The 25,401-nt window shown below is 40.1% G+C and overlaps 1 protein-coding gene across 7 annotated transcripts in view; it reads left to right on the top strand.

Annotated features, from left to right (window-relative positions):
* The window catches only part of kcnab2a (potassium voltage-gated channel subfamily A regulatory beta subunit 2a), a gene marked incomplete at its 5' end in the record, with an annotated part of 46,284 nt that extends 21,089 nt beyond the window's left edge, over positions 1-25,195 (top strand). For 4 of the 7 annotated variants that reach the window (XM_079217847.1, XM_079217846.1, XM_079217843.1 and 1 more), the window contains 13 exons: positions 11,793-11,836; positions 12,151-12,188; positions 12,439-12,518; positions 16,067-16,111; positions 16,642-16,686; positions 16,887-16,930; positions 17,203-17,289; positions 18,738-18,823; positions 20,101-20,221; positions 20,458-20,552; positions 21,709-21,829; positions 23,942-24,030; positions 25,092-25,195. In XM_079217847.1, coding sequence (XP_079073973.1) covers positions 11,793-11,836; positions 12,151-12,188; positions 12,439-12,518; positions 16,067-16,111; positions 16,642-16,686; positions 16,887-16,930; positions 17,203-17,289; positions 18,738-18,823; positions 20,101-20,221; positions 20,458-20,552; positions 21,709-21,829; positions 23,942-24,030; positions 25,092-25,181 — 985 coding nt within the window. In that variant the 3' untranslated portion in view covers positions 25,182-25,195. Of the gene's footprint in view, positions 1-530; positions 743-11,792; positions 11,837-12,150; positions 12,189-12,438; positions 12,519-16,066; positions 16,112-16,641; positions 16,687-16,886; positions 16,931-17,202; positions 17,304-18,712; positions 18,824-20,100; positions 20,222-20,457; positions 20,553-21,708; positions 21,830-23,941; positions 24,031-25,091 lie in introns of those variants that run through there. The other 3 variants (XM_079217845.1, XM_079217844.1, XM_079217848.1) reach the window with 3 other exon arrangements.
* Positions 25,196-25,401: the final 206 nt, after the last annotated feature.

Here is a 25,401-nt window from a genome sequence, read left to right as displayed (position 1 = left end):
AAACGATTAAGCGAGAGGAGGACACCCGGATGAATCAAGGAAAAATTTGCAGAGGGAAATTACACAACCTTTGATTTGTTTTTTGGAACTCTGTTTTTTAAAAGATTTAAAGCTTTGTACTTGACCTGCATTTTATGTACCTGAAGTCTGCAGTGATTGCATATTTGATTCTCACAGCAACTCAGACAGAAATGCTGTATTGTGGTGCTTGTATTTGGACTTCCTTTGAGGATTTTGTTTTCACCTGATCAGCGGTCCTTTACTGTTTGAATCCATTCTGATCTGCCCTCCCACCCTCCTGCTCCTCTTTTTTTTTCCTACTGAACATTGAGCTTAGTCACTTTAGCGACTGGGCAGTGATTTCTAACGGAGGCACGGTGTGTGAGGCTGGATTCGGAGTGGGTAGCTCCTACAGACTGATCATTCTCACGCTCTTCAGGGTTCGCAAACATTATACACCTCTGGGAGTTTCTTGCCTGACTGAGTTTAATTAGACTATCTTCTATTGGGACGGCCAGCCAAAAGCCAGGATGCAGGTGTCACTAGTGTGCACGGACCACCGTGGGGGGGTGAGCCGCACCACGGAGGACCGGCTAAACCGACAGAACGCCAACAGCCCCAACACGGGCACCCGCAGCAAGTTCAGAGCAGTGGCGATGGTGGCTCGCAGTCTTGGACAGCTCTCTGTTCAGAGTGTGCCTACGTCCAGCGAGCAAAGCATGAGGACTGGCATGAAGTATAGGTAGGGCATGTTTGGCCATAAAACCTTGAGACTTATCTAAAATGTTTCAATTGAACTTAAACTGCAGAATTTTGCTCCCCCGGTTGAAGTAGCTTTTGAATCATCAAATTCCTCTTTGCTCGGGTGACAATTCATCACAGAGAGGACTGCCCATTTGTCCAATTTGCTATTGTACACCAGTTTTTCTTTCTTACTCCTTCCTGTCGGAATGGCCAAACCCCACCTGTCAAATATTGATGTATTATGACAGTAACTCATTAATTTTCCTGGCCGCTTGCACCTCAAAAACGGCAAGATCTCACATGGAAAGATTTTCAATTTATGTTTTTAGCTGATCTTTGTTCTTAAGCGATACAACTCATTGGCATGTAATTTAAATTTAGCTTGTGGCCATTGATGTCTAATCAATTTGTCTAATGTTTTGGGCAGTAGTGGCAAACAAGCACTGCAAACAAAGTACAGTAAGTTGCATTTGTTAAGCTGTAAAGGGGAAACTGATTAGTATTTTCCCCAGATTAGTCTTTTAGGTGCAAGAATACTATTATCAAACGTTTTAGTTTGTTTACCTTACACTGATAATCCCTTAGTTTTTATTTTATTATAATGTAGGTTTATATTGATTATCATCACTGCAGATCTTTTGTTGAATTTATATCAGAAATATTAAAATCACTTTTCATTCATTACTATTGAAGTAACCCTTGCTTTCATATTAAAGTGTCCCAAACATGCTGTGAAAACAAAAACTTTGCCTAATGATAATTTTTGCCCACAACATTGAATGTTGACATGATGCTGCACTGAATATTTATCGCACCCCTTCAATCAGTTGATTACTGCTCTATTGTGGTAATTACACTTCTATAGCATTCACTCTGACAAAAGCTTTAATATTGTATTTAATGACAAAAGATTGAGCTCTTTTGTGTGTGTGGAAAACCAAAGGGACATAAAGACTAATAACTGTTTCTACCACACCCCATATATTAAACATTTAGGCAAAGTTATACTTGCAGAAAAAATATTTATGACAAAATCCAAATGTCTTCCATTTGTGTGGTGAATTACTCCAAATTGTGCAAATGTTACACAATGGCTGAAAAAGGAGTGGAAACTTAAAATTCCCATTCAAGCACAGAGTAGAAGAGTGAATGACAGTTGAATAGCGGAGGACACAATCTAGAGGCAACGTTGGTGAGTTCACATTACTTTCCAGCGTGGTCAGGATCGGCAGCAAGCTGTCCATTTATGCAAGATATGTCCGTAGTTATGTTGCTAGAGGGATAAGTAATTTTTAAAAACCCACTTTGCATAACATTAGGCTTACCTTTATGTTGGGTAAAAGCGGTGAAAACTCTGCGTGAACACACTTACTAAAATCACCAGGGAGAGGGGGAGGGGGAGAGAGCAATTTAGGACAAAGACATGTACTTTGAATGTAAATAAGGAGCCAGAGTGCATAAACGCATCAGTATATAGAGCTTGTTTATCAAAAACAATGGACAACACATAACAAATCCCAATTTAGCCAGTTTCCATTCATACTCTATTCATTCTATTCAAGCAACTCAATCATATATAAACTCTTGATAATATTGTAAATTCCATGTTGCTAGCCTTTGTTTGAGTCGTGATGTTACAGAGGCGTACAGTCTTTTTTGCTAAAAGGTTTTGCTAGTTCTGATGATGGAAAATTGATATCACTGAACACACTTGACTGGAGAGTGATATTATATATGATGTGTTTCTGTTTGTATCAAAACCGCAGCAGAAAGCTCAGAATATATAGAGGCTCATGAAGAGCCTCCATCAGAAGCCTGTGAGCTGTTTTCTTGTTTTTAACCATTTTATTCCATAAATATTCTACAGGAGCATTTATGTTGTATATTTGTACTCTGCTCTTTATAGGATTGTCATTCAAGTGGTAGATGACTTGATTTCTGATACTACTATTATTATTATTGAGATTAACTGATATCTTTTCAAATAGTATTGTTCAAGTCCCAAAACTCCCCAAAACAAACAAACTGAAAGGTGATGATGTGCCTTTTTAAGCAGAATCATCTTTAAGGGTGGTGAAAGATTAGTGCTACGTTGACTGCAGAATTAAGATTGGGCGTTGATTTGAGGAAACGCATTACCCATCCTCAGTATTGTTGTCAGATGTGACATAACAATCCTTTGCATCTGATGTGCTCGCGGCAGCCTCGCCATGTTTGCTCGCTGTCATTATTGAGGCTAATGATATTGAATGAGTTAAATCATTTTTCAGCTTGCGGGGCCAGCGGCTGTTTGTGTTCTTCGCTTCCCCAGTGAAGTCCAAAGTACATAACGGGCTCTGTGTTTGTGAACCAGACACGCATCTGATGTAAACTGAAGGTAATGCAGGCCTAAATGCAGCATGCGGCTCAGAGATGCATGCACCGAGGCTACGACATTGTGTTTTGTGGTTTTGAAAAGATGCGACTGAAAGAGAAGGAAGCAGAGAGTGAAAGAAAGAAAGGGAGAGTGCTAAGGTTCATGCTGGTGTAGGCACTGTGCCCAAGAGGAAGTACAGTAGGCTGGAGTGATCTGTGCTCATGTCACTGTGTATCTCTCAAACATGCCTCTCGGAGTTCAAGCTTGCAAGCCCTCTAACAAGGCTAACATTTATCTTTTCATCCTTAGAGCACAAGGATTTTTTTTCTCCGTTGAATTTAGTTTTGAGTTTTTCATTTTGCCATTTTGCCAGTTAAGGAGGTTAGTGGTTTTATAACTGTTCCCCAGAATAATACAGTTGAGGCTTATCCACCAAGCAAAACTTTCCACGATTATCCACACTGCAGAATAGCGGTGGGAAATTCAGATCGGCCTCATTTGCATACAGTCCTTGAAATCTCAAATCAAGTCTGTCAGTCTTCATCCATGGGCAAGGATGCAGGTTAGGTAGGAAGTGACCTCCCCCACAAGGTTGAGGAAACCATCAAAGTGAAGATCTTGTCAAGGTATACGGAGTGATTGCGGTTGCTGTCGTCGGCTGCCTCATCACAGACTGAGCAATTTGGCAACGTGACACCGATGATATGACAGGTTAAAATCATCAAGCTCAACTGTAAGTGCCTGCACCTCCTCCAAGGAAGGAATGATTAAATGGCTTCAGTCAGGACTGAATTAATGATGCACACAAAATGGCTTATGATTATGTAAAGTAGTCTTGCTCAAGGAATGGTAGGATATCTGTGAGATTGGGAAGGCAGTGCAGGTAGGGAGTCAATCCCATAAAGCCCCTTCTTTTCACAGTCCGGTTATCTGCTCTTCTCTCAAGCACCCATACTCAGGAAGGGTCTTGAGGGAATGAGTAAACCTATAAAGGGACACTTTTATTTGCCTAGGTGCTGCAAATAAAGTGCTGAAGAGTAATGCTGAGGTCAATACGTTTGAAGACTTACCACTTTTTAGATGGAATGCCATTTTTGTGTGTTTTTTTTTTTTTTTCCTTCATTTTAAATTTCTCTGGATATGATTTGTGCTTTAGGAGGATTATTTTTTTGTCAACGCGTGGTGTTGTTCTTTGTCACATTTTTGTATCAGCTCCACAGTTCTGCTGTATTGCGCTTCGTATCGTTTCCTGCTGTGGCCATGTACTGTAGATCAAAGCTGACTCGCCTCCTCTCCTGGTATAAATCTACAAGTAACTCGCCTGAGCCCAGACTGTCAGTGGGATTCCTCACATCTCTTGAGGTCCACTTTCTGTTGTAAAGTTGACAGTGAATCACAGCAACAGTAAATAGTTACTGTCAGTGTTGTGTAAGCGGATGGCATTTAAATCCCACCACTGTGTTGTGTGAAGCTGTGATGTATCATTATAAATCACAGAGATAAGACCTTACCAGTTCTGTTTTCATCTAGTGCACCTTGAAGTATTCTTCATGTAACAGATGGCAGAATTTATAGTCAGAAAAGGGAGCAGACTGTCAAAGATTTACAAATGAAACGTCTGCTTATTAATGATTTATTTATTTATATATATATATATATATATATATATATATATATATATATATATATATATATATATATATATATATATATATATATATATATATATATATATACATGTATATATATATATATATGTATATATATATATACATGTGTATATATATATATATATATATATATACATATATATATATATAAATATACATATATATATGTATATATATATATATATATATATATATATATATATATATATATATATATATATATATATATATATATATATGTATATATATGTATATATATATATATATGTATATATATGTATATATATATATATATATATGTATATATATATATATATGTATATATATATATATATGTATATATATATGTATATATATATGTATGTGTATATGGTGTGTATATGTATATATATGTATGTGTGTATATATATATAGTATATACTATTAGCTGCAATTGCAGAAAGGAAATCAAATTGGTGACACTAAATTATCAAATTTTTTAAAGATGAAACTGAGCCTCATTTATTTCTTTTTTTTCTTGTATTTTGTTACTCAAATGCAAAAGAATGCATCACTCAGGCTTTGCGTGACAAAAGCTGTGGGTGTGAGATTTTGGGCGTCATGAGAGTGGGTGCATGCTGGGACGTTTTCCTGCATTCAGAGGGCTCTTCATCAGGGAACCAGCCTTTCTACAGCCTGCACACTCCCCCTTGAAATATGAATCATAAATACACACATACAGGAGCCACTCTGATGTTAATACTAAGACTCATCCACAGCACAGATTTCAGGCCCACGGTAGCCACTTAGGTAGCATCTTAAATGTGCACAGAATATACACCATCTGTTTGCTCTGGGCGTTTGGAGGGGAGCGGTGCCAAACGGTGGGATGGTTCATTTCTTGATGTAGGATTGCGTTTCTCTGCATGCTCTGTCTGTGTTGGTGTATGATGAAGCGAGTCAGATGGGAGGGATTGTTGTGGAATATTTTGCTTATGTGCCTATAAGTGTGTCTGCATGTGACAGACACGCTTGCGTTATGTTGAAGGAGAAAATGAAGACAGACTTCTTTGCTTCTCTGTGTGTGTGTGTGTGTGTGTGTGTGTGTGTGTGTGTGTGTGTGTGTGTGTGTGTGTGTGTGTGTGTGTGTGTGTGTGTGTGTGTGTGTGGTATTTTCTTAAATGCTCTAGAAATAGCCTAGATTTATTATTTCTTTTGTGGATTGCCAAGAAGACGCGAGTCATTTATTCACTCACTATCTGAATTGTTGTCAGTCAGTTTATACTGTTTCATAATATATGTGGGCAGGAATTATATTTAACTTAATGATTTACTCCAAAGTTCCGTACACATCCACAGTTATATGTTTAAAAAGCTGTGTGTCAGATTATTTTATTCATAAAGCTGCCACTCTAGGCCTTTATTCTGCCTAAATTAAGGGGATGGGTTCATATTTACAAATGAGCACCAAATCAACAGACTGGTTTTGACAGCAACATTTTTGTTTAGCATTTATTTCTGCATGAGAAGCGCTTGAACTGCATGTTATGTAATGTGTGATTGAGGAAGTAATGTAGCACAAGTTGACGTGAGGCTGTGTTGTACCAGGAGGCCAAAGTTTTAACTTACTTCAGAAAGTAAGAGAGCAGGCCAGCAGGGGACAATACCATTCACCCTGCAGCATCATGCTTAGTCGTGTGTGTTCTGAGTATTTAACCTCAACATTTATTTTTTAAGCAGCACAAGGCAGTTTGCTCTAAATCAATACAGTGGCCAACGCAAGCTCATTTTCACCAGCAAGCATTTTAACATTGAATTGATTGAATAAATGCTGATAGTACAAATATCAATTCATTGACTAATTGTTGCAGCTTTCTGTGATTGTGTTTGCTGCTTTCTTTCGATGCATTAAGTTCATTTAGTTTGTTACCTTTTTATATATATTTTTTCTTCTTTCCATCAAATATTGGATTTTTTTATCCAATATTTGAGTAGAGTGAGTATATTCAAGTGAATATACATCATTTGGCTACGATGGTCAATTTAAAAGCATGTCAAGATGCAGTATGACATCACAAATACTGTATTAGAAACATTGCTAAGACTAGGAACCCCCAGGTTCTAGTAAGTTTCTCCCTCATTCCTCTCAAGTGTAAAGCAGAAGATTTCCCAGCCCTGTGGGCACTGCCAGATTTATCCCCTAACTAGAGCCTTTGAAAAGACCAGAGTAAGAAGAAAAACAAATTCAGCCTCAGGAAAACCCTCTGAGCCGACAATCTGTCTATGCCCAAGTAAAACATAAATAAAATGCCATTGACGACTATCTTTAAAGACCCAGTGAAATGGAAATTGGTGCGTCCGCAGCTTCTATTCTGAGTATTCTCCAGCTCAACAGAATAGTTGAGCAGTGAACTGAAATTGATGATATATAGCCTGGAAGTTGATGATATATACTCTGCAAGTAATCACATTTAACTGTTGTCCCTGACAAGTACATTAAGATTGCAATGTTGTAAAAACAATTGTACTAACCAACCTGAAGTCATTGAAATGCTCTCAGCTCAATGTGGTCCTTGTATTTGGCCAAAGACCTGCCTTTTGTCTGTAAGAACACACTGATTTGTCACGCCCCGATCCCAAGACTGAGCAACAGACCTGCCATGTATTGTATGTTGCCTATAGAGAACGTGTAATGTGCGAGCTTCAAGGACTGAAGGACACAAGATTGGTGGGCCTTGGACAATTAAGATTTAGAAGATCTGTCCGGTAGCCCCGAGTTGAGAGCTAGAATAGCCATTTCCTCATGCTTCCAGTCTTTATGCTGAGCTAAACTAATTGTTTCCTTCCTTAGTCTTAAGAAAAAATGTGAAAACAGATAGGCGTTTTCACAAAACAGTTTAACTCAGGAAAATCTTCATCCATTCACCTCCAGTCACAACTTGCACCCCCGCAAATCTATCTTGGACTTGATCTGAAACGAGACTTTAGTTTTTGTGTTTTGAGTTTTAAAAAAAGGTCATTCAGCTGGCAGCAAGTGAATAGAGCCTCGTGGCAGAATGAAGTGCACATCCATTCATGCTTCATGCCAGTAAGGTGAGTGGAAGATTACATACTTGTTACGGTTCAGCTGATGCAGAGAAGCAGATAATGGTAAAATTGTAATTTTTGGGGGACACGTTCCTTTTAATCTGAGTTAATGTGTACACGCAGCTTTTTTTCCAGAGCAAAGCGGCTCCCACTTTTCCTCTATCTTATTGCCTAGTCGGGACATTTCTAATCTAATATTCTCAACCGTCGCTCTTTCCTGAAAGTGGAATGGATGTTACATAAACACGAATGGAGGAGGAAACCACCTCTAGCCAACACGAGCTAGTGGCATTCGGTCTGTGTGTTTTTCTGAAGTTGAAGCCACGATGAAGGTAGTATTAATAGTTCTGCTTGGTGAACATATCTCTCAACACGTTCCTTTTTACAGCTCTGTGACCTTGTTTCCTCATTCATCACCCTGTCCTGTCCGCTGACATTGACTTTAAGTCCTCTCTCCCACTCACTCAGTCTGCCTCCGGTCCTTCCTGATGCTCTACTCTCACACTGTACCAAGACTTGGTTGTACCACCGTTTTGCACCTCCACACGCCCAGAACAAACTCTTAACGGGATTGTTTTGGTATAAAGCTTTTAATTGGCAAAGAAGTAATGTATATCTGCTCCTACGATGCTATGTATGAGTTATGATTTAAAGGGCGCAACAGTAGACTGAACTCGTCACCGACTCGCACCCTGAGAATTAGTTGTTTTTGCTGGAGCAGCAAATGTGTCTTGTCGGAGTGTTTAAAGTAACACAACATACAGTTTGTTTTTCGTATTTGTTTTTTCATGCGTGCTGTGCATGTGCCTTGTATCAATAACAAACCTCTAATAGTGTTTATTTATCTGTCCTCGAATGTTAGTAAAATGTGCACTATCCAGGATATTATTTTTATTCCATATTGACTCATGAATCATGCCGTTAACGGTGCTTGAATATTACTAACTTTTGGCAAGAATAAATAGAATATATCTTTCTTTTTTGTATTTAATATTTTTCTTCCAAAGACGACAACTCAATAATAAACAATCAATCAGTAATACATGACTGAAAGGTCAGATGACCTCTAACATGACTGTCCCTGTCGACCTTAAAGGAAAATAACCTCCATTATTTTTTTTCCACAAGTCAGCTTCCATCAATGGCAGCCAAAGTCGTCAGCAGAGCTGAAAGATTGACATAGACAAGCGGGATTCATTGTGTCAAGCTGAAGTGAAATGGAACCCGTGTGTAAACAAGCCCCAAATAGATCTCCAAGCCACCCTTAATCAAATAAACCAACATACCAAAATTAAAACATTGCTTTGTCCACTTGAGCTTCGGGCTATTGGTATCAGAAGGCTAATGTTAGAAAGGTTTCCTAGTATTTCAAAGCAAACAACCGGACTGGACATGTGCTACAGTCACTATGTGTCTCATCAGGCTTTGTCCCTGCGGCGCTGCGGCGGTCCGGTTCTGTGCTGTGTCTCCTTCATTATTGAGGAGGGTGTGAGAGATGACTTTACTGTTGTGGTTCATATCTGCTGAGGCTCAGCAGCAACCTGACACCTGGCTGCTTACAGGACCTGGCAGAGGGTCACTACAGCAATGCACAATGCAGTATTTTCAAGGCCAGTCTAGTAAAATATTGAACACAACAATTTGCTGACAAAGGGAGATCCTTACAATAAGAACAATTGCAAGGGCAGTGATGTGGATTCCGATATCCTGGTTACTTTTCTTTTGCTTCAATGCACTGGTAGTGTATGTGCAGTATTAATGTTTAAAGCGTCCTTATGCAACACTTGCACAGTAAGCTTCACTTAGATAAGCCCTAACATGCTGATGAAAATGGTGTAACTCATGATGCATGTGTATCCAGTTGCTTCTAGTTTAAAGTATCTCATTAGACAGGTTTACTATGCATCTCTTTCTATGAACATGCTTGTGCACCATGTACAACACATTAAGCAACACTAATTAATTTAATCACATTAGGTGTTAAAATCTGCAAAAGTGCAAGGCTTCAAATGTACTCCGTGCTGAATGTACAGTTCCATTCTACAGTGTTCAGGGACAAATTCTGCAAAAGGGTTCAGTCGAGATGAATTTTGAGTGGAAAGGCTATTTTGCACCACCGTCATTAAAAACACTTGCAAATATATTCCATTAACAATTTTGGTCAGTAAGCTGCTTTTGGTTTTGGTTATCTCCGATTGCGACATTGAGCAGCCGCCCCTCAAGGGGTTATTTTACTCGTGCAATTAAGAGGCAGTTAATTGTAGATCAGCTCTAGTGGTTTGCCAGAGGGGACTTGTGTGTTAACCTTGTCACACCGGTGCACCGTGAGGGCATATGCTCCCACTGGATTCCCTTATCTTTCCCTCGTCTCCCTCATGACTGACAGGGTTTGCTTATACATCAGCAGGCTCCTATATGTGACATCCTCGTGCTCTCGGATTCAAACTATAACACGATTACAGACGTCACTGACCAAACCATATCTTTTTAATGAGGCTTTTTGTTGTAAATATGTTTGACCCCAATACTTTACTTGCAAATACACAAACTGGATGTGATTTCATTATTTCTTCAATATCGCTCGATCTCACTGAAACCTCAGATGGCTTTTGTTGTGATTTGATATATCTTGAGTCAAAGAACAAAGAGTACAAATGAAGATGGAGACTGCCAGCATCCATGGTGGTTTAGTGAAGAAAGAGTGGAACTAATAAGGTTGAATGATAAAGTGAACATTTAACTGGATTAACTCGAACAAAATGGAACATGCATGGAGTTGCATCAGAAAGAAACTTAAAGCATTTTAAGAGCCTTTTTTGTTGTTTCAATTCAACACAAATGTAGCCAACAAATGTTGAGATTTCCATATTTATTTTAAACGATTTTGGGGACTCTGTGTTCAGACCACATTGGAGTGTTTTGTTCGTCAACGCAGCGATTCAGCAATCTTATCATGGCTTCACAAAACACCCACCCACACACACACACAGTCCCACTCAAACATGCAGTCATATAACACACACATCTGCACACACAGAACACACCTATCCTCTGTCTCCCCCTCGACTCCTTTTCATTTGAACTGTATTTCTATATAGGCAGTCTTGTGAAAATATATTAGATATCCTCCCACATGCTCACTTTGACTCCTGCACATGTTACATCATCTCCGATGCCACATTTCTTTTATCTTTTTACACTGCCAGCTTATTTCTTGAAATGGGTTGACCAGCGGTAGCACACTTCATCTGTATGTTTAATCATTTCTAAGATCAGTGATATATATACTATTATAGTCTGAAGATAAACTAAAATTTCCTCCTAAAAAAAAAATATAACAACACATTCAACCAGATGTCTTTTAACTAAGAGCCATGGATGTCTTCAAAAATGTTAAAGGTTTGCACAACTAATGCTGTGATTATCAGCAGGGAGGTCCGTCTGCACTGTGATGGGCTCCGAGACGCCAGCTTTAGGAGCAAGTTGTTGTCAGTAGTCAAGCGTCCGTATTGCTGTGGGGGATTTTAGTCAGATGGCGGCTGAGGGATCCTGGTGTGCTGTGACAAATTTCAGTGGATGTCATGGTGGGCCTGCTTAAGACCCACTTCCTCTCTGACATTTCACTGCACAGACAAACACACACGCTCATTGTCAGCACACATGTTACTGTCCTCCCTAACGTACCCAACATACATGTGTCGGCACGGACATCCATACAAAACCCCTGTTCTTCTTAGCTTCCATATTGTTAAGCTCCCCTTACAGTAACATGCTTTCCTCACATTACAAAGGAGTGATAGGGTTGTTTATGTATTTATCAATCGCTCAATCAATTTACAAATGAGGCTTAAAGTCCTACTCTAATGTTCGTAGCCACTGCTGGAGTGCAAAATAACACAAATCACTGCCACCGGAGTGCTGCATTAATGTTAATGTAATTCTCTCTGTTTTGACAGAAACCTTGGGAAGTCAGGTCTGCGGGTGTCCTGCCTCGGATTAGGTAAGAAACGTTTCCATCATGAGACACACTGAGAAGTTTAACTGCACAACCAAAGACTTTGTCTAGCAGATTTGTGAGGGGAATTCGTAACCCCATAGTTTACACAAAGCGTAGTTCAGTGGGAAGTTCCAGTAAAATGACTCAAATATATGATCCAAACTGTCTCTTCTTTTTATTAGCTAGATCTTTTCTTGTACACTATGTGCAGTATCACTTGTGCGGAACCTATATTATCTCTGTTCACTTGCTCATCTGTGTGCACATGTATGTTTTTATACTTGCACTCTGACCCCATTCCCTGTCGACCTCTGTAGGAACATGGGTGACGTTCGGTGGACAGATAACGGATGAGGTGAGAGCAGATGGATTTTGTCATCCTCCATTAGTCAAAGCTGGGGAATGGAAACCCTCCACATGATCTGTCACATCCTGGGTTGCTCTAGAAGCCTATTTTTACTTATAGGGAAACCACATTGCCAGAGGGAGTCAACAGTCAGAGAATAAACACATGTTATGGGAAGGCAAAGCCATGGAGGCCTTTAGTCTTGTGGAAGAAGTTTGATAATTGAAGTCTTGACACTTCTCCCCTGATCTCTCAACAGATGGCCGAGCAGCTGATGACTCTGGCCTATGAAAATGGCATCAATCTGTTTGACACAGCGGAAGTCTACGCTGCTGGGAAGTGAGTATATCCTGTGCCACAGGTCACATAGCAGTGAGCTGTAACTCCAAATATGACCAAAACCATAAAAGCACCAAGTAGATTATTATTGTGTCTTTCCAGGAAGTCCTGCACAATCCATACGATCAACAGTTTTCATGGAGACTAATTTGTGGACACAACAGATTTATGTCTCCACCTTTGATCTTCGATTTGAACTTAAATTTGTCCTTTTCATCACCACCATGTTGCATTCATGAGGGTTCCCATATTCATAGTCATGGTCTAAATTTACAGCCAGTGTTGATATTTTTAACTTCAGAAAGCAGCCGAGTGTTGCCTTATTGCTGTTTGTAGTGATGCTTCAAATTCCAGCATGGATTAATCTGGTTTTGTAGTAACTTGGGTGCTTTGAAATAATCTAGGGGATTATCCTTTGCAAACAGTATCTCTGATTAACAGCACCAAGCCTTTTGTTTTAATCCTCTCAAGAATAGCCTAGTTTTTGCCATTATGTTTAGGGAGATGCGTCAGAGTGTCTCAGAAAAGAAAATCCAAACAAAACAAAAATACTCGAAACACTCAGCAGGTCTCAGTGGTTTTCCTCAGCAGCTGTTGTCTGCTAAACATCATCACTATGCTTCATTATTCAGGGGGTGCTTTCAACAACCGGTATGCCTTGTTGTTTTAGGACGAAGGGCCAGAAAAAGTGGATCTTTGACACAGGAGTTTTACCAACAATGACTTTGATCATCGCGCTTCCATAAAACAGACCACAGTTTGCGAGAAAGGACAAATCTGTTGCGACACGTGCAAATGTTTGTGACGGCATGTCACACGGCTCAGGATGTGCTGCACAGGTGTTAATCCTGATAACTTCCACTGCAGAGCAGCGAAGAGGAGCTTATATTACACACATACGCGAGAGTAGAACAAATCACACACTTTGCTCATCAGAATGGAAAAAGCTTTCATGTGAAGTTCTGGCTTACTGCGACGCCTTCATCAGTCAGACGTACAGTGCATAAACTGGTGCTGGTGGCTGTCCAGTCGGCTGCTGTAATGTTGACTCTGTGTTGCGAGCGTGGACAGATAAATGAGGTTTGTAAGCTGTGCTCACACTCCTGGTTCTGCTAATGCACAACACATGGCAGTTTGCTGTTTGTTTTTGGCATGCTTGTTCCCGGCTTAGCCCGACAAAACAGAAACCAACATCAAACAAACGAACATTCAGCACATACAGCTATTTAGATATTAACTGTGATTCTTAACCAGCGTATCCTTTGCAATATGCAGGCTACTGTTTCTCAGGAACATAAATAAAAATGCGTAATTGCAGAAATAAACATGCTCTGTGTGTCCCGCGGAACGGCTGTTATCAGCAAATACATACGGCATAAAAAAAAGTATGCAAGTCAATTCTTTCAGGCTTATGCATTTTGCTCTAGATGCAGAGTAATTGCATGATATTGTCTGAAAACAGTGACAAATTGGAAGCACAATTACAGATCAATCTGAAATTAATAAAATATACTAAATGTATGAATAATGCAACATTATGTTGTTGGTTTCTGTCATAAGTCATCACATCAACTTGGCGCTGGACCAAAGACCTAATTAATGACTAGATGAAGAAAGTCAACCTGCTCAAGGCCCGCTGTATTTTATGTTTGAGCTCCCAGATTACTCGCATATCAGAAGAGCAACACACAGTCCACTGTGTGTGTGTACACACACTATTGCGCACGCAAAGACAGACATTATTGCTCTCAGGAAAGTGCTTGAGTGCTCGTTATTCCAAAAGTGTGGGTCCTGCCGTTGGCTAGTAGTAGCAGTACTTGTGCTGCTTTTTGGATCAGCTGATCGTACTGGTAATTATTAATACGTGATAAACAAGAGACACAATAAAAACCCTGCAGGGTTTAATATTAAAGCTTGACCCTTATCAATATCACAATGTCCTATGGTAGTTTTCATGTAATTTAGCATTTTAATTACATCCTTACTTACCCTTTACAAGCATCCATTAATCTCTATCTGCATAGTGTTGACACACGCGCACACACACACAGTGCGTGTGCGTGTGCGCCTCTCCTTGGGCACGATGTACTGTGTGTGAATGCTTTGATCCTGATGGACATGTCAGCACCTTGCATGTCAGCACCTTACGTGTCAGCACCTTGCGTGTCAGCACCTGCCATCAGTCTATGAAAGTGTGTAGGAATGTACAGATGTTGTGTAAAGCGCTCTAAGTGGTTAGAGGAGTAGAAAGACAACATATAAATGCAACTCCATTTCCAGAAAAATGTGTAGAATCCATATGAAAGAAATGTAGTTCATCTTCAATAACTCGTCCTGTCAGGGAGAAGAGAGATTGGTGAAATCTGAAGGGAGATGAGGGTGTGAAATGTTTAATCATTAAATGTTTTTTTAGATTTCCCACTCATTAATTAAGTAAATATTACTTTTCGCAAAATGAGTGTCAGTTTGTTACTCAGTAATAATACAGTGCATTTATAATCAAAAAGAGCAGAAAGGGACAGATAATAATAATCAGTGGGAAACACTGTAAACTGCAGTCAACAGCAGCATCAGGAGGGGAGTATCAGTGCCCTGTTCAAGAAAGTAACATCCATTGTAGAATTTCAGGAAATTTGAAAGCATCCAAATGATCAGTTTAATATAATTTCAAACACTTGTGTGTCAGTCCGCCCTAAAATAAACAGAAATCATCAGCTCGCTCTCTGCGTATCTCCCTCCAGGGGAACCGTCCTGCTAGCCAGGCGAGGGCTGCAACTGGCAATTCATTTAATTTTCATTTAATTATTCTCCAGCTGATTTTCTTGAAAGAACAAAGAAGAGCCGAGAAATCCTTACACCTTAAAAGCTGAAACTAGAAAATGTTTTGCAGCGTTGCTTAAATTAAATGAAAGAATTCTGATTACCATAACCACAAGTCAGACTGTCTCGCCCCTCGACACAGACACTCTAACACTAATGCTCTGTCATAGGTGAGATCAATTATGGTCTCTGTAGTTTCCAACAACACTTCTGACACAATAAAACATAAATTATTTTAAAACCGCTTCAATTAAAGCAGCTGGCTTTATTCATCAGTGCACCCAAAATTAATCTAAAAGAAATGTCGGTAGTTGCATTGTTTTATCTCTTAAGGAGCACCAAATACATTTCATGTGAAAACTGTGACAATTAATGAGACACAGAGTAAGAGGACTGCAGAGAGATCCTACTGACGGGTCTCTGCTCAGCCCTAATGAGCCCCTTGTTGATCATAATGTCACTCATTAGCACCCATGTGGCTGCTAATGAGTGACATAGTGATGGCTGCACAGCACAGCTGGTCCAACGCTCTGCTGGCCGTGACCTGGCAGCTAATGCACACACACACACACCAGTCCTAAACAGTCCTAAAACCTTTATGCATTATATATAGTATGTGTGAAGAGTTGGACCGCTTTCTTTAATTTAAAATCATTCCTCAGACAGTCGGGCGTAAATGCTCTTATCAAAACTATCTGTATTTAATCTCGTCTCCGTCTGCTTCACAGGGCAGAGGTGGTGCTCGGAAACATCATAAAGAAGAAAGGATGGAGGTATGAGGCACACTTGAATTCATTTTTGTGGTTTTTTATTTTTTATTTCCGCCCCAGCCAGCAACCCTAATCTCGTATCATATCCTTCCTTGCACATATTGGGAGGCTGTGTGTTGTGAACTGGAACAGTAAGGTAGGAAGATGAAAGATTAATGTGGGCAGCCGTGCCCACACTCCTGTGTCCCTCCTCAAAGATGCAAAATAATGGATGAACTTCTTGTCCTTATCCTCTACTTTGTCAGCCCTGGACATTTGTATAGCACTGTCAGGTTTTACGCCTACAAACACACTGGCGCCGGTCGGACATATTACATATTGTGGGATGTGGTTGCGCTCGACACTGAAAGAATAATGTGGAAATGCATGATTGCCCAAAGCGGGTGTCGAGGCATTTCATCCTCGCAGTTAAAACGTATAATATATGGTTTGTGTAGACTTTAGATCTCGCCAGCTCCTATTCAGTTTTTTTGCTATGATTCTCAGTGTTTCACAGATGTTGTAACAGATGTGTTTTCATTTTCTATTTCCAGACGTTCAACTCTGGTGATAACAACAAAGATCTTCTGGGGTGGAAAGTAAGTTTCATCTGGCTGCTTTTCTGACTCGAATGAGAAACGACCCCCCCGTGTATATCTTTTATGTTTGAGTCTTCTGGTCATGGGATCATGTGTCATCCGAACTGTACTTTCAATAAAATATTTGTCAGATTTATTATTTATATCGTAGTCATTATTCTGTTTATAAAGTAAAGTCTTTTTTTTCTTTCTTTTTTTAGAGCGGAGACTGAAAGAGGTTTATCCCGAAAACACATTATAGAAGGTAAGTAGCAGCGCCGCAGGTTATTGGATTAAATGCTGAACATGCAGTAACAAAATGCTTCCTAATTAGATGCTTTGGCTTTAGGAAAAAGGCTTTTAAAAAACATAATTGACACACTCTTGGGGTTGCAAAACGTTTGGGTATAATAAACAGTTTGAGAATCCTCTCCTTTTGTTTTTTCAGCTGTGTTTAGATAGTTTTATAAAGAAGCAAAATCATGTAGCACAACAGAGATTCACTATTACTGTACTAACTGTGATGCTTATTTCCAGGGTTAAAAGCTTCTCTAGAAAGACTGCAGTTAGACTACGTGGATGTGGTGTTTGCGAACAGACCGGACCCTAATACACCTATGGAAGGTAATTCTACTATTGTCGCTACTTCATCAGTTTTGAATCATCCCTATGTATGTCCCTCTCACACACTTAACCATGTTTTCCTTATGTTTTGTCTTATTTCATATTCAATAAATCGCCTCTTTTCTGTCTCTATGACTACTGCAATGCCAAGACTCGGATATACAAACCTCTCGTAACTGAAATATCTATTTTTACATGCTGCATGTTGTACTGATGCTTCCACCTCCACATTCGGGATGAGGATATATACTGATGCTGGAGACCTTTAAATGGCAGAGCGCTAACTGTGTGCGGGCTCAGCTGGTCACACAGTATGCATCTGCTCCAGTGTCGAAGTTCCCCTTCGGGTTACGGAGTTCGGTCAGAGGTCATCTTCCTGCCTTCCGCTTGATGCTTCACTGCCTTGGCTCTTTCACAATGCTTCAGTGTCTTGTTAGTCCGAAGTAGCTGGTGTTGTTTGATGTAAACGTCGAGGCAATTTGTTTGCTCTTCTGCCCTTTAAAGATCGCACGCAATTCACGTGGACGGCTCTTGAGTGTATGTCTTCAAAACAGTAGTTGTACCATCTGGTGTGTTTTATTCTGGCTCTAGCTGAAGGGCAGTATGCAGAATGAAGAAGTGGTGACCTGATGTTCTGTCAGTTTTACAGAGAAACCCTCTTAAGCCAAGCGCCCACTAGATGATAGGAAAGGCTGATTTGGTTGTTAGAGAGACTTTTCAGAAGCGACACACCACCAAGGTGAATAGACGGAGGGATGGAGGATGATTGAGGGTTGACGCGCGCCTGTTTTATTGCACTCTGGTGATCCTGATCTTGTCTGGGACACCCCCGATCGTTATCAAACATGTCCTTGATACATTGCCACTTTGACCAAAGAAAATATACGGAAATTAAAGTTAGGTAATATAGGTTTTCATTCGCTGTCACACAGGGTCAGATATGTCCAAAAAAATTAAACTCCTATCCAATGGCTTTATATTTTATAGAATAAAACATGTTTTTAACCCTCTCTCCTTTTAAAATACACACACTCTAGTCCAGCGTGTGAAGACTCTCTGTCGACTAACTGGTGCGAATATGCCTGTCATCTCTTATTTATTTCACTGGGCTCTTATCTTCGCCTGTAGCATTTTGCAGATCACAAAAAATCTTGCTGGATTTTTACATCAATCTCATTCAAGTGTGCCCTGTCATGCATAGATGTCCCCCTCAGTATGAATCACTCCACATTCTGATTAATAAAATTAGCTTTCCCACTTGTCTCCTGAATCACCGAGCCCATTTGGATTGTAAATTATATAAATACGTCTCTTATAATAATACAGAACAGCTCAGATGCGCATATAGAAGACTCTGATGCTTTATAGAAAATAGACAGCAGAGAAAAAACAAAACTCTGTAAACACAACTGTGTGTCATTAGCATGTTTGTTTGTTTGTACTTGCAGAAACGGTTCGAGCAATGACCTATGTGATAAACCAAGGCATGGCCATGTACTGGGGAACATCCCGCTGGAGCCCGATGGAGATAATGGTGAGACTCAGCGTGAAGACAACACGCCAAAATAATCAGAGCAAATATGAATTTCTACATAGACCAAGGAGTTTTTTCCTCACATCACAAAGATGTGTATTTATTCCTGACCTTGCTGTATGCTACATGTTCCTATTCCTGATCTTCATTTAGTTCCTTATACTCTATACGCAGTACTTGTATAGTATGAGATTTTTATGATTATATTTCCCTATTTATGAGATGTTTCTGGCATATTAAACTATTACTTTTTATTGTATTTTTTAATTACATATTGTCACCTTCCTAAAATAGTGGCCTAAGTCACACTCTTAACATAGGCCCTTAGGGGTAGAATCGCATGATCTGTTCAACTGAAGATGTAGGTGATTTTACCAGAGGTGGACCGTATCATGAGGAGATGATTTAGGCAAGAATATCATTTTTGTCATAAAATGACTTAGGACATTTTATTTTGCCTAAGTCAAAAGACAATGGGACTTAGGCAATTTTACAAGCTTTTCAAGAATGCATTTTGAAGCTGGCATTTAAGCTACTCATTTTTTTTACTCATTTTAAGCACTCGAACATAATATTAGTAATCATAACATAATTTGACCGGTATTACAGTATGCCTGTTGTGCAGTGTCTAGAGGCAGCTTGTGCACCCCTATTACATTTGGTCAGTAGCGGGCCATGGATTTTGACCTACGCCTGCTGACAGCTGATCGTGGCGCCGCCCCCAGCCAGCCCCCAGCCTGTAAAAAGTAAAATGGCTACAGAAGTTTATCAGTAACAAATGCCTTTTTTCCTTTTAAACAAAAGAAACTGGCACACCTTTCTTTTAGTGCTACCAGCTGGGGGTTAATAAACAGTTATTTGTGTCAGAGATGTTGATGGCATGAGCAACAGAGGAACATAGGAACATAGGAGCTGTGCAATGAGAAAATAAGCTAATAGAGAAAAATAATTATAATGCATGTAGTGTATTTGTGAAAAACAATTATATTTTAAAATAGCTATAACTTTTAATTATTAAAAAAATTAAATCAAACATTTAAAATGTAAACTTTGTGATTCTGTTTAGGCCAGCAGAGAAGGCTTAGCAGGCCCTGACGGCCCGCCACTGCATTTGGTCAAGTTTTTTGTGTTTTTTGAAAAACCTGAAAAAATGACTTGGGCCATTATTTTAGGAAGGAATACTATAGTATGACATACTATATACTGTGATCTTTCAATTACTGTTATGCCATACTAGTGTATATGAGCCTGGTTTTTGTTTCTTCCATTTCCTTTAGGAAGCGTACTCTGTGGCGCGACAGTTCAACCAGATTCCTCCCATCTGCGAGCAGGCCGAGTACCACATGTTCCAGCGAGAGAAGGTGGAGGTGCAGCTACCGGAGCTCTTCCATAAAATAGGTGAGCAGTCATGGATTAGTGGCTTTAGTTGAGGTCTACTCAACCTCTACAGGCTGCAGCTGTCAGGTGACTGTAACACGTATGTTTTATTTAAATGAATATTAAAGTATTTTAGAGAGCCAAGATTTCAACTTGTACAGCAAGAACCTAGTGTTTTATTTTTCAAAAGACAAAATAAGGGCTCCGACTTTATGAGTCAGTGATTGTGTCATGATGATCACATCTTTTGCCGTCAGGTGTGGGGGCCATGACGTGGTCGCCACTGGCCTGTGGGATCATCTCAGGGAAATACGACGGCAGGGTGCCTCCCTATTCTCGGGCCTCCCTGAAGGTAGTCAAACCTTCTTTATCTGATCATCTGTGCTGGTGTCCCCACTCTGTCTCCCTACTGGTTGCTGGTTTGTTTGTTTGTTTGTTCATTGTGTGTATTATGTCTTTCAGGTTCTGTAACTCTGTGCACACCCCGTATATCTGTGTGTTTTCGTGCCGTGGTGACGCCATGCACTGTGCACCTCTTTCCAAGCTTTGTTGTTCCACACCGTTTGCCAGCTGGTGTCAGCGTGACGCAATTTAGTGCACACACATGAGCACACACGATACAAACATACACACACAGCAAGAGCAGCACAGCATGTGACCTGACTTCTTTAACTCTTTTTTTAATTTAATTTGACGTTATGGATACCAACACTTAGACTTCAACTAAATAATTCAGAATGTTATTTTAGGCAACATTTTGTTATTTTGCTCAGACTTTTATTTCCGCTTGGCATAATGGAACTAAACTGAATATTATTGAAGAGGAGAAACAGTTTGAATGACTTGATTCAGTGAGCACTGACAAACCCAGTGGAATATTTTATCTGACGGATAAACTTATTGAAACAAAACAAGACTTTGTCATCCAGAATAAAAAATTTAAAAAAAGGTTTTTGGGTCAAATAGGTCTTCATCTCTGCAATACACACAGCTAACGCCTGACTTAATGCAAGTAGTAGAGTGGCATGTTGTGTGTCTGTGGATTGTGTGTCAGAAGTAGTTCTCCATTTTGGTGTTGTGCAGTACTTTTGGTGACTTGTGTGGAATGTGCTGCTTCCTGTTTGGTTCAGTGTTGTCTGGATGTTTGTGGTCTTTTGTCTCTTTGATGATTTTTCTGGGTTTCTTATTTGTTACTAATAGCACTATAACATACTCTATACTTTGTAAACATTACTGTTTTTACTCTGAGCATAAACAGATATACTTAAAGTAAATGATAGTCGTAATCCGTATAAACGGAGATTTGTCTTCTAATGTTTTTAACTTTGTTTTCATAATATTGAACAAAAAGTGCTGTATTTCTGTAAGTGTAGCTCTGGCATGTTTCCCTGGCTGAGGTGTAGACAGCAGGAGGCAGCCACGTGTTTAAAAACGGGCCCTGGTGACACAGCAGTGTGTGTGTGTGAGCAGGGCTGTGTTTTTGAGCAGGCGTGCTGTGTTTTCGACAGGGTTACCAGTGGTTGAAGGACAAGATCTTAAGTGAGGAGGGCCGGCGTCAGCAGGCGAAGTTGAAAGAGCTGCAGGCAATCGCGGAGCGGCTGGGCTGCACTCTGCCCCAACTCGCCATCGGTACGCAGATACACTCTGCCGCTCTCTCTCTTTCTGTCTGTCTGTCCGTCCCTCTGCCTCAGACGGGCCGAGGTCAACATCGCTCTGACAGCTGTCGGGTTTGACTGTTGAATTGTTGTGTTGTCACGTATGTGTTGGTGCTGTAGTTTTAAAATGGATTAAGGAGAAAGAGAGTAAGTAACAAGACAATAGTGAGGAAATAAAAAGTATGTAGTGTATATTCAAAGGACTTAGATTCCTCTATAACCTCTTTCCTTGTCTCTCAGGGACCAATGGGCATTAATATTGATAGATAAAAGACATGTATATGTTTATGTATATACACTTCATCCCCAGGGAGACATACAAATATTAAATATAAAAAATACTCAATATATATACAATAAAATAGCAGAGCAGAATATCAATCAATTTAAGAAAATGTAATAATAATAAAAATGCAGGCTAGACATAATTACAGTGAAATAGAAGTATATACAGTGACTAAACAGAAAATATACAGTATTTACTATCTAAACAAGGATCTGGCACAGTAATGTCAATATTAACATAAGGAATGCATACATGTTTACAGTATAGCTTTGCATATGCAAGCCTGTGGTGTAAACACGTATTAAACAGTTTCCAGTGTCAGCATTAAAATAGCATCCCAGACATGAATCCAGCAGATTCATCAATTGAGGAAAGTGAGAATGTGCAAACCCTAAAGACGTACGCTCCTACCAGGGCTGTTAAAGTGTCGGACGTTAGCGACGCAGGTGAGTAAATCTGGGGCTGCTCTCCTACAGCAGCGCAGATCACGACAGATCGTTCACGCCTCGCAGTCGTGCAGCGTCATAGATTAGGTTTCACGGCCCAGTAGGGGTCACACTAATCTCCCCCAATTACCATAAATCCTTCTAGCGCTCCTGAAGGCAGCAGAGGAGATTTATGTCCATCATGTAGTCCTCTACATCACTGTGGCACTCTAGTATTGAATAAAAAGTATATAACAATGATGGACTCCTTCCTGCCTGTGGCTTGACACTGAGGCCTGGAGCTGCTGCGGCAGGTGGTAAATCCAGGTGGAGGTTGTGACGATAGAATTAATGGATGTTGTCGGTATCCCGATGGCCTGATGGAAGCTCTGCACCTGTGTCGATCCATCGGAAGACCTTCAGCCGTATTCTCATGTTGGTAGAAGATTTGTGTAAAATTAATAATCCCACTATTTTTACAGCTAAATTCTCCATCCCTTTATGCAGTAATCTGCTTACAAGCTTATTTTCCACAAGCATGCAGTTGTATTGCATAACCGCTCCCTATTATAATAGCACACCAAACAGAGAGGAGTTTTTTGTGTCAGATTTCTCATAGAGATCACAAAACAACAGTATTTGAATGTAGGTACATTTAAGGGGCAATTTTGAGATACTTTTACTTTTGTATTTCCATTTGAACCTAATTTGTACTGCTACTCCACTACATTTCAGAGGGAAATGATGTAGTTTCCGCTCCACAACATGTATTTCACATATGGATGCACTGATGTGACAGATGATGACCTCATTAAACGGATCATTATTCAGCCACAGCATTACTGATTTCTTTGTCATTTTAAAATCCTGTGTTGCTGCTATCAGTCACATTCAGTCCTGGCAGGTGCTGACTCAGTTTTTAAGTTCCACAGAAAGTCCAAGTTAGAGACATAAAAATCTTTCCACTTAGACGTAAACAGATTTACTGATCAGTACTCCGTATCGGAGCTGACATATGATGCAGTCAAAAGGTTTTCTATCATTAGAATGCTGCTGCCTACACGTTTATCCTGAAGTCCATAACAATAAAATAATGTATTTTGCTGATAATACATCTGCATTCTAAATGTGACTTATAAGTCCAGGAGTTTTGCTCATAGTGGAGTTATTTTATATTGTGATATTTAAATAGTCTGTGTACTTCTTCTTTCACCACTTTGTATTAGTATTATATGTTTATAATTTCATTTGTGGAAATGTTGCAGTAACTGGCGTGTGTTTGGGAAGTATTGTGTGTGTGAGTGAGAGAGTGTGTGTGTGTGTGCACGCACATCGTCGTGGTTGGGGTGTCATGCTGTTTACTGGTCTCCTGCAGCGTGGTGCCTACGGAACGAGGGCGTGAGCTCGGTCCTCTTAGGGGCGTCCAACACCGACCAGCTGATGGAGAACATAGGAGCGATACAGGTGAGGCCGCAGAACGAGTGCGTTTGTTTTCACGCACAGCTAATCGGTTGCTCAATTTGTGAAGATGTGCCCTGACCCGTTTCATAAGGTCCATCTTCGTGCCTTACAAAGTCTAACAGCAGCTTCCTCTCGTGGGTACAGCTCGGCCTCTTGGGCAGTTTGCTGCTGCACGCTTGGGTGCTTTACTGTACCAAGTTAATAAGGTCAGCGGAGTATCGCTTGCCAGAGGGATTGGAGGCGAGTTTACGGACATTTCTCCCTCTGCTGATAAGATGCAGTTTTTTAATGGGGTTTTCAGACCGGTGGGGGTTTACATCCTTTCCTCACATTATGTCTAGCCTGCAGTAAAGAGCATACGCTTTTCTTTTCTGATGCTTTGTGTATCCTCCCGTGTGTGTGTGTGTGTACTAGATGTGTGCACACACACCATATGGCTCCTCTGCCTGAACACATTTGGTATTTCGGTTTTGAAATGCTATGCTCACATTTCTTGAGGGCTCAGCAGTTTTCCTTTTACTCAAAATGTACTGGGTCACACAGTCCTTCACCTTTTTAAAAGGAAATTCCATACAAAATTATTTTTTCCCATTTATTTATTGCTACACTGTGGAAAGAGAATGAATTATTTAATATTTTCTACATGGGAGTAGTTGAACTATTTGTATATTTTAAAAAAATTCTCTCATGGAAATAACAGTAAAAATAATAATGTTACACTGACGGGGAGCATTCTACTGTGTAATGAGTACTTTTACTGCGATAATTCCAGTACATTTTGCTAGTAATATATTTAACTTGCTACTTTTACATCAGTAAAGTGTCCGTCACTGTATAATGTGACATTTTATTTAAAGTAATGAGCTGGAAGTAGCAGACAGGATGGCCTAAGTTGGTTTAAAAAAAAAAAAAAAACTAAAATCACCCATTAGCTCTCTCTAGAAGCTGTGATATGCAACTGCAGACAATTTCTGATGATTTTTCTCTGTGACCAAAACCACCGACGGCACACATAAGTGAGGCGAACATATTCACCATTTCTATCCCTCTCTCTCCTGTCGCAGGTTCTTCCAAAGTTGTCAACGTCCATCACACACGAGGTGGACAGCATCCTGGGGAACAAGCCGTACAGTAAAAAGGACTACCGCTCCTAACGCGCAGCGCGGCCCCGCCCGGCAGGGCCACACCCGGGCTGCAGCTGCAGCGCCCCACCTTTGCCTGATCCTCTGTTTGCTTGAGCTTTTACTGAGTGAGACCCTGGCGCATGAGTCTGGCTACACCAAGAGCACCCAGGGCACCTCATTTAGAGTTACAGGGATAAGACAAGGAAAAGGGGGCAAAAAATACACTCACCTCCACAGGAAAGGAAGGAAA

This window comes from Taurulus bubalis, assembly GCF_910589615.1.
Source record: "Taurulus bubalis genome assembly, chromosome: 5".
In the NCBI taxonomy this organism is placed as follows: Eukaryota; Metazoa; Chordata; class Actinopteri; order Perciformes; family Cottidae; genus Taurulus; species Taurulus bubalis.
The sequence above is the reverse complement of the archived record's forward strand: the minus strand, read 5'-3'. Positions and strand labels throughout refer to the sequence as shown.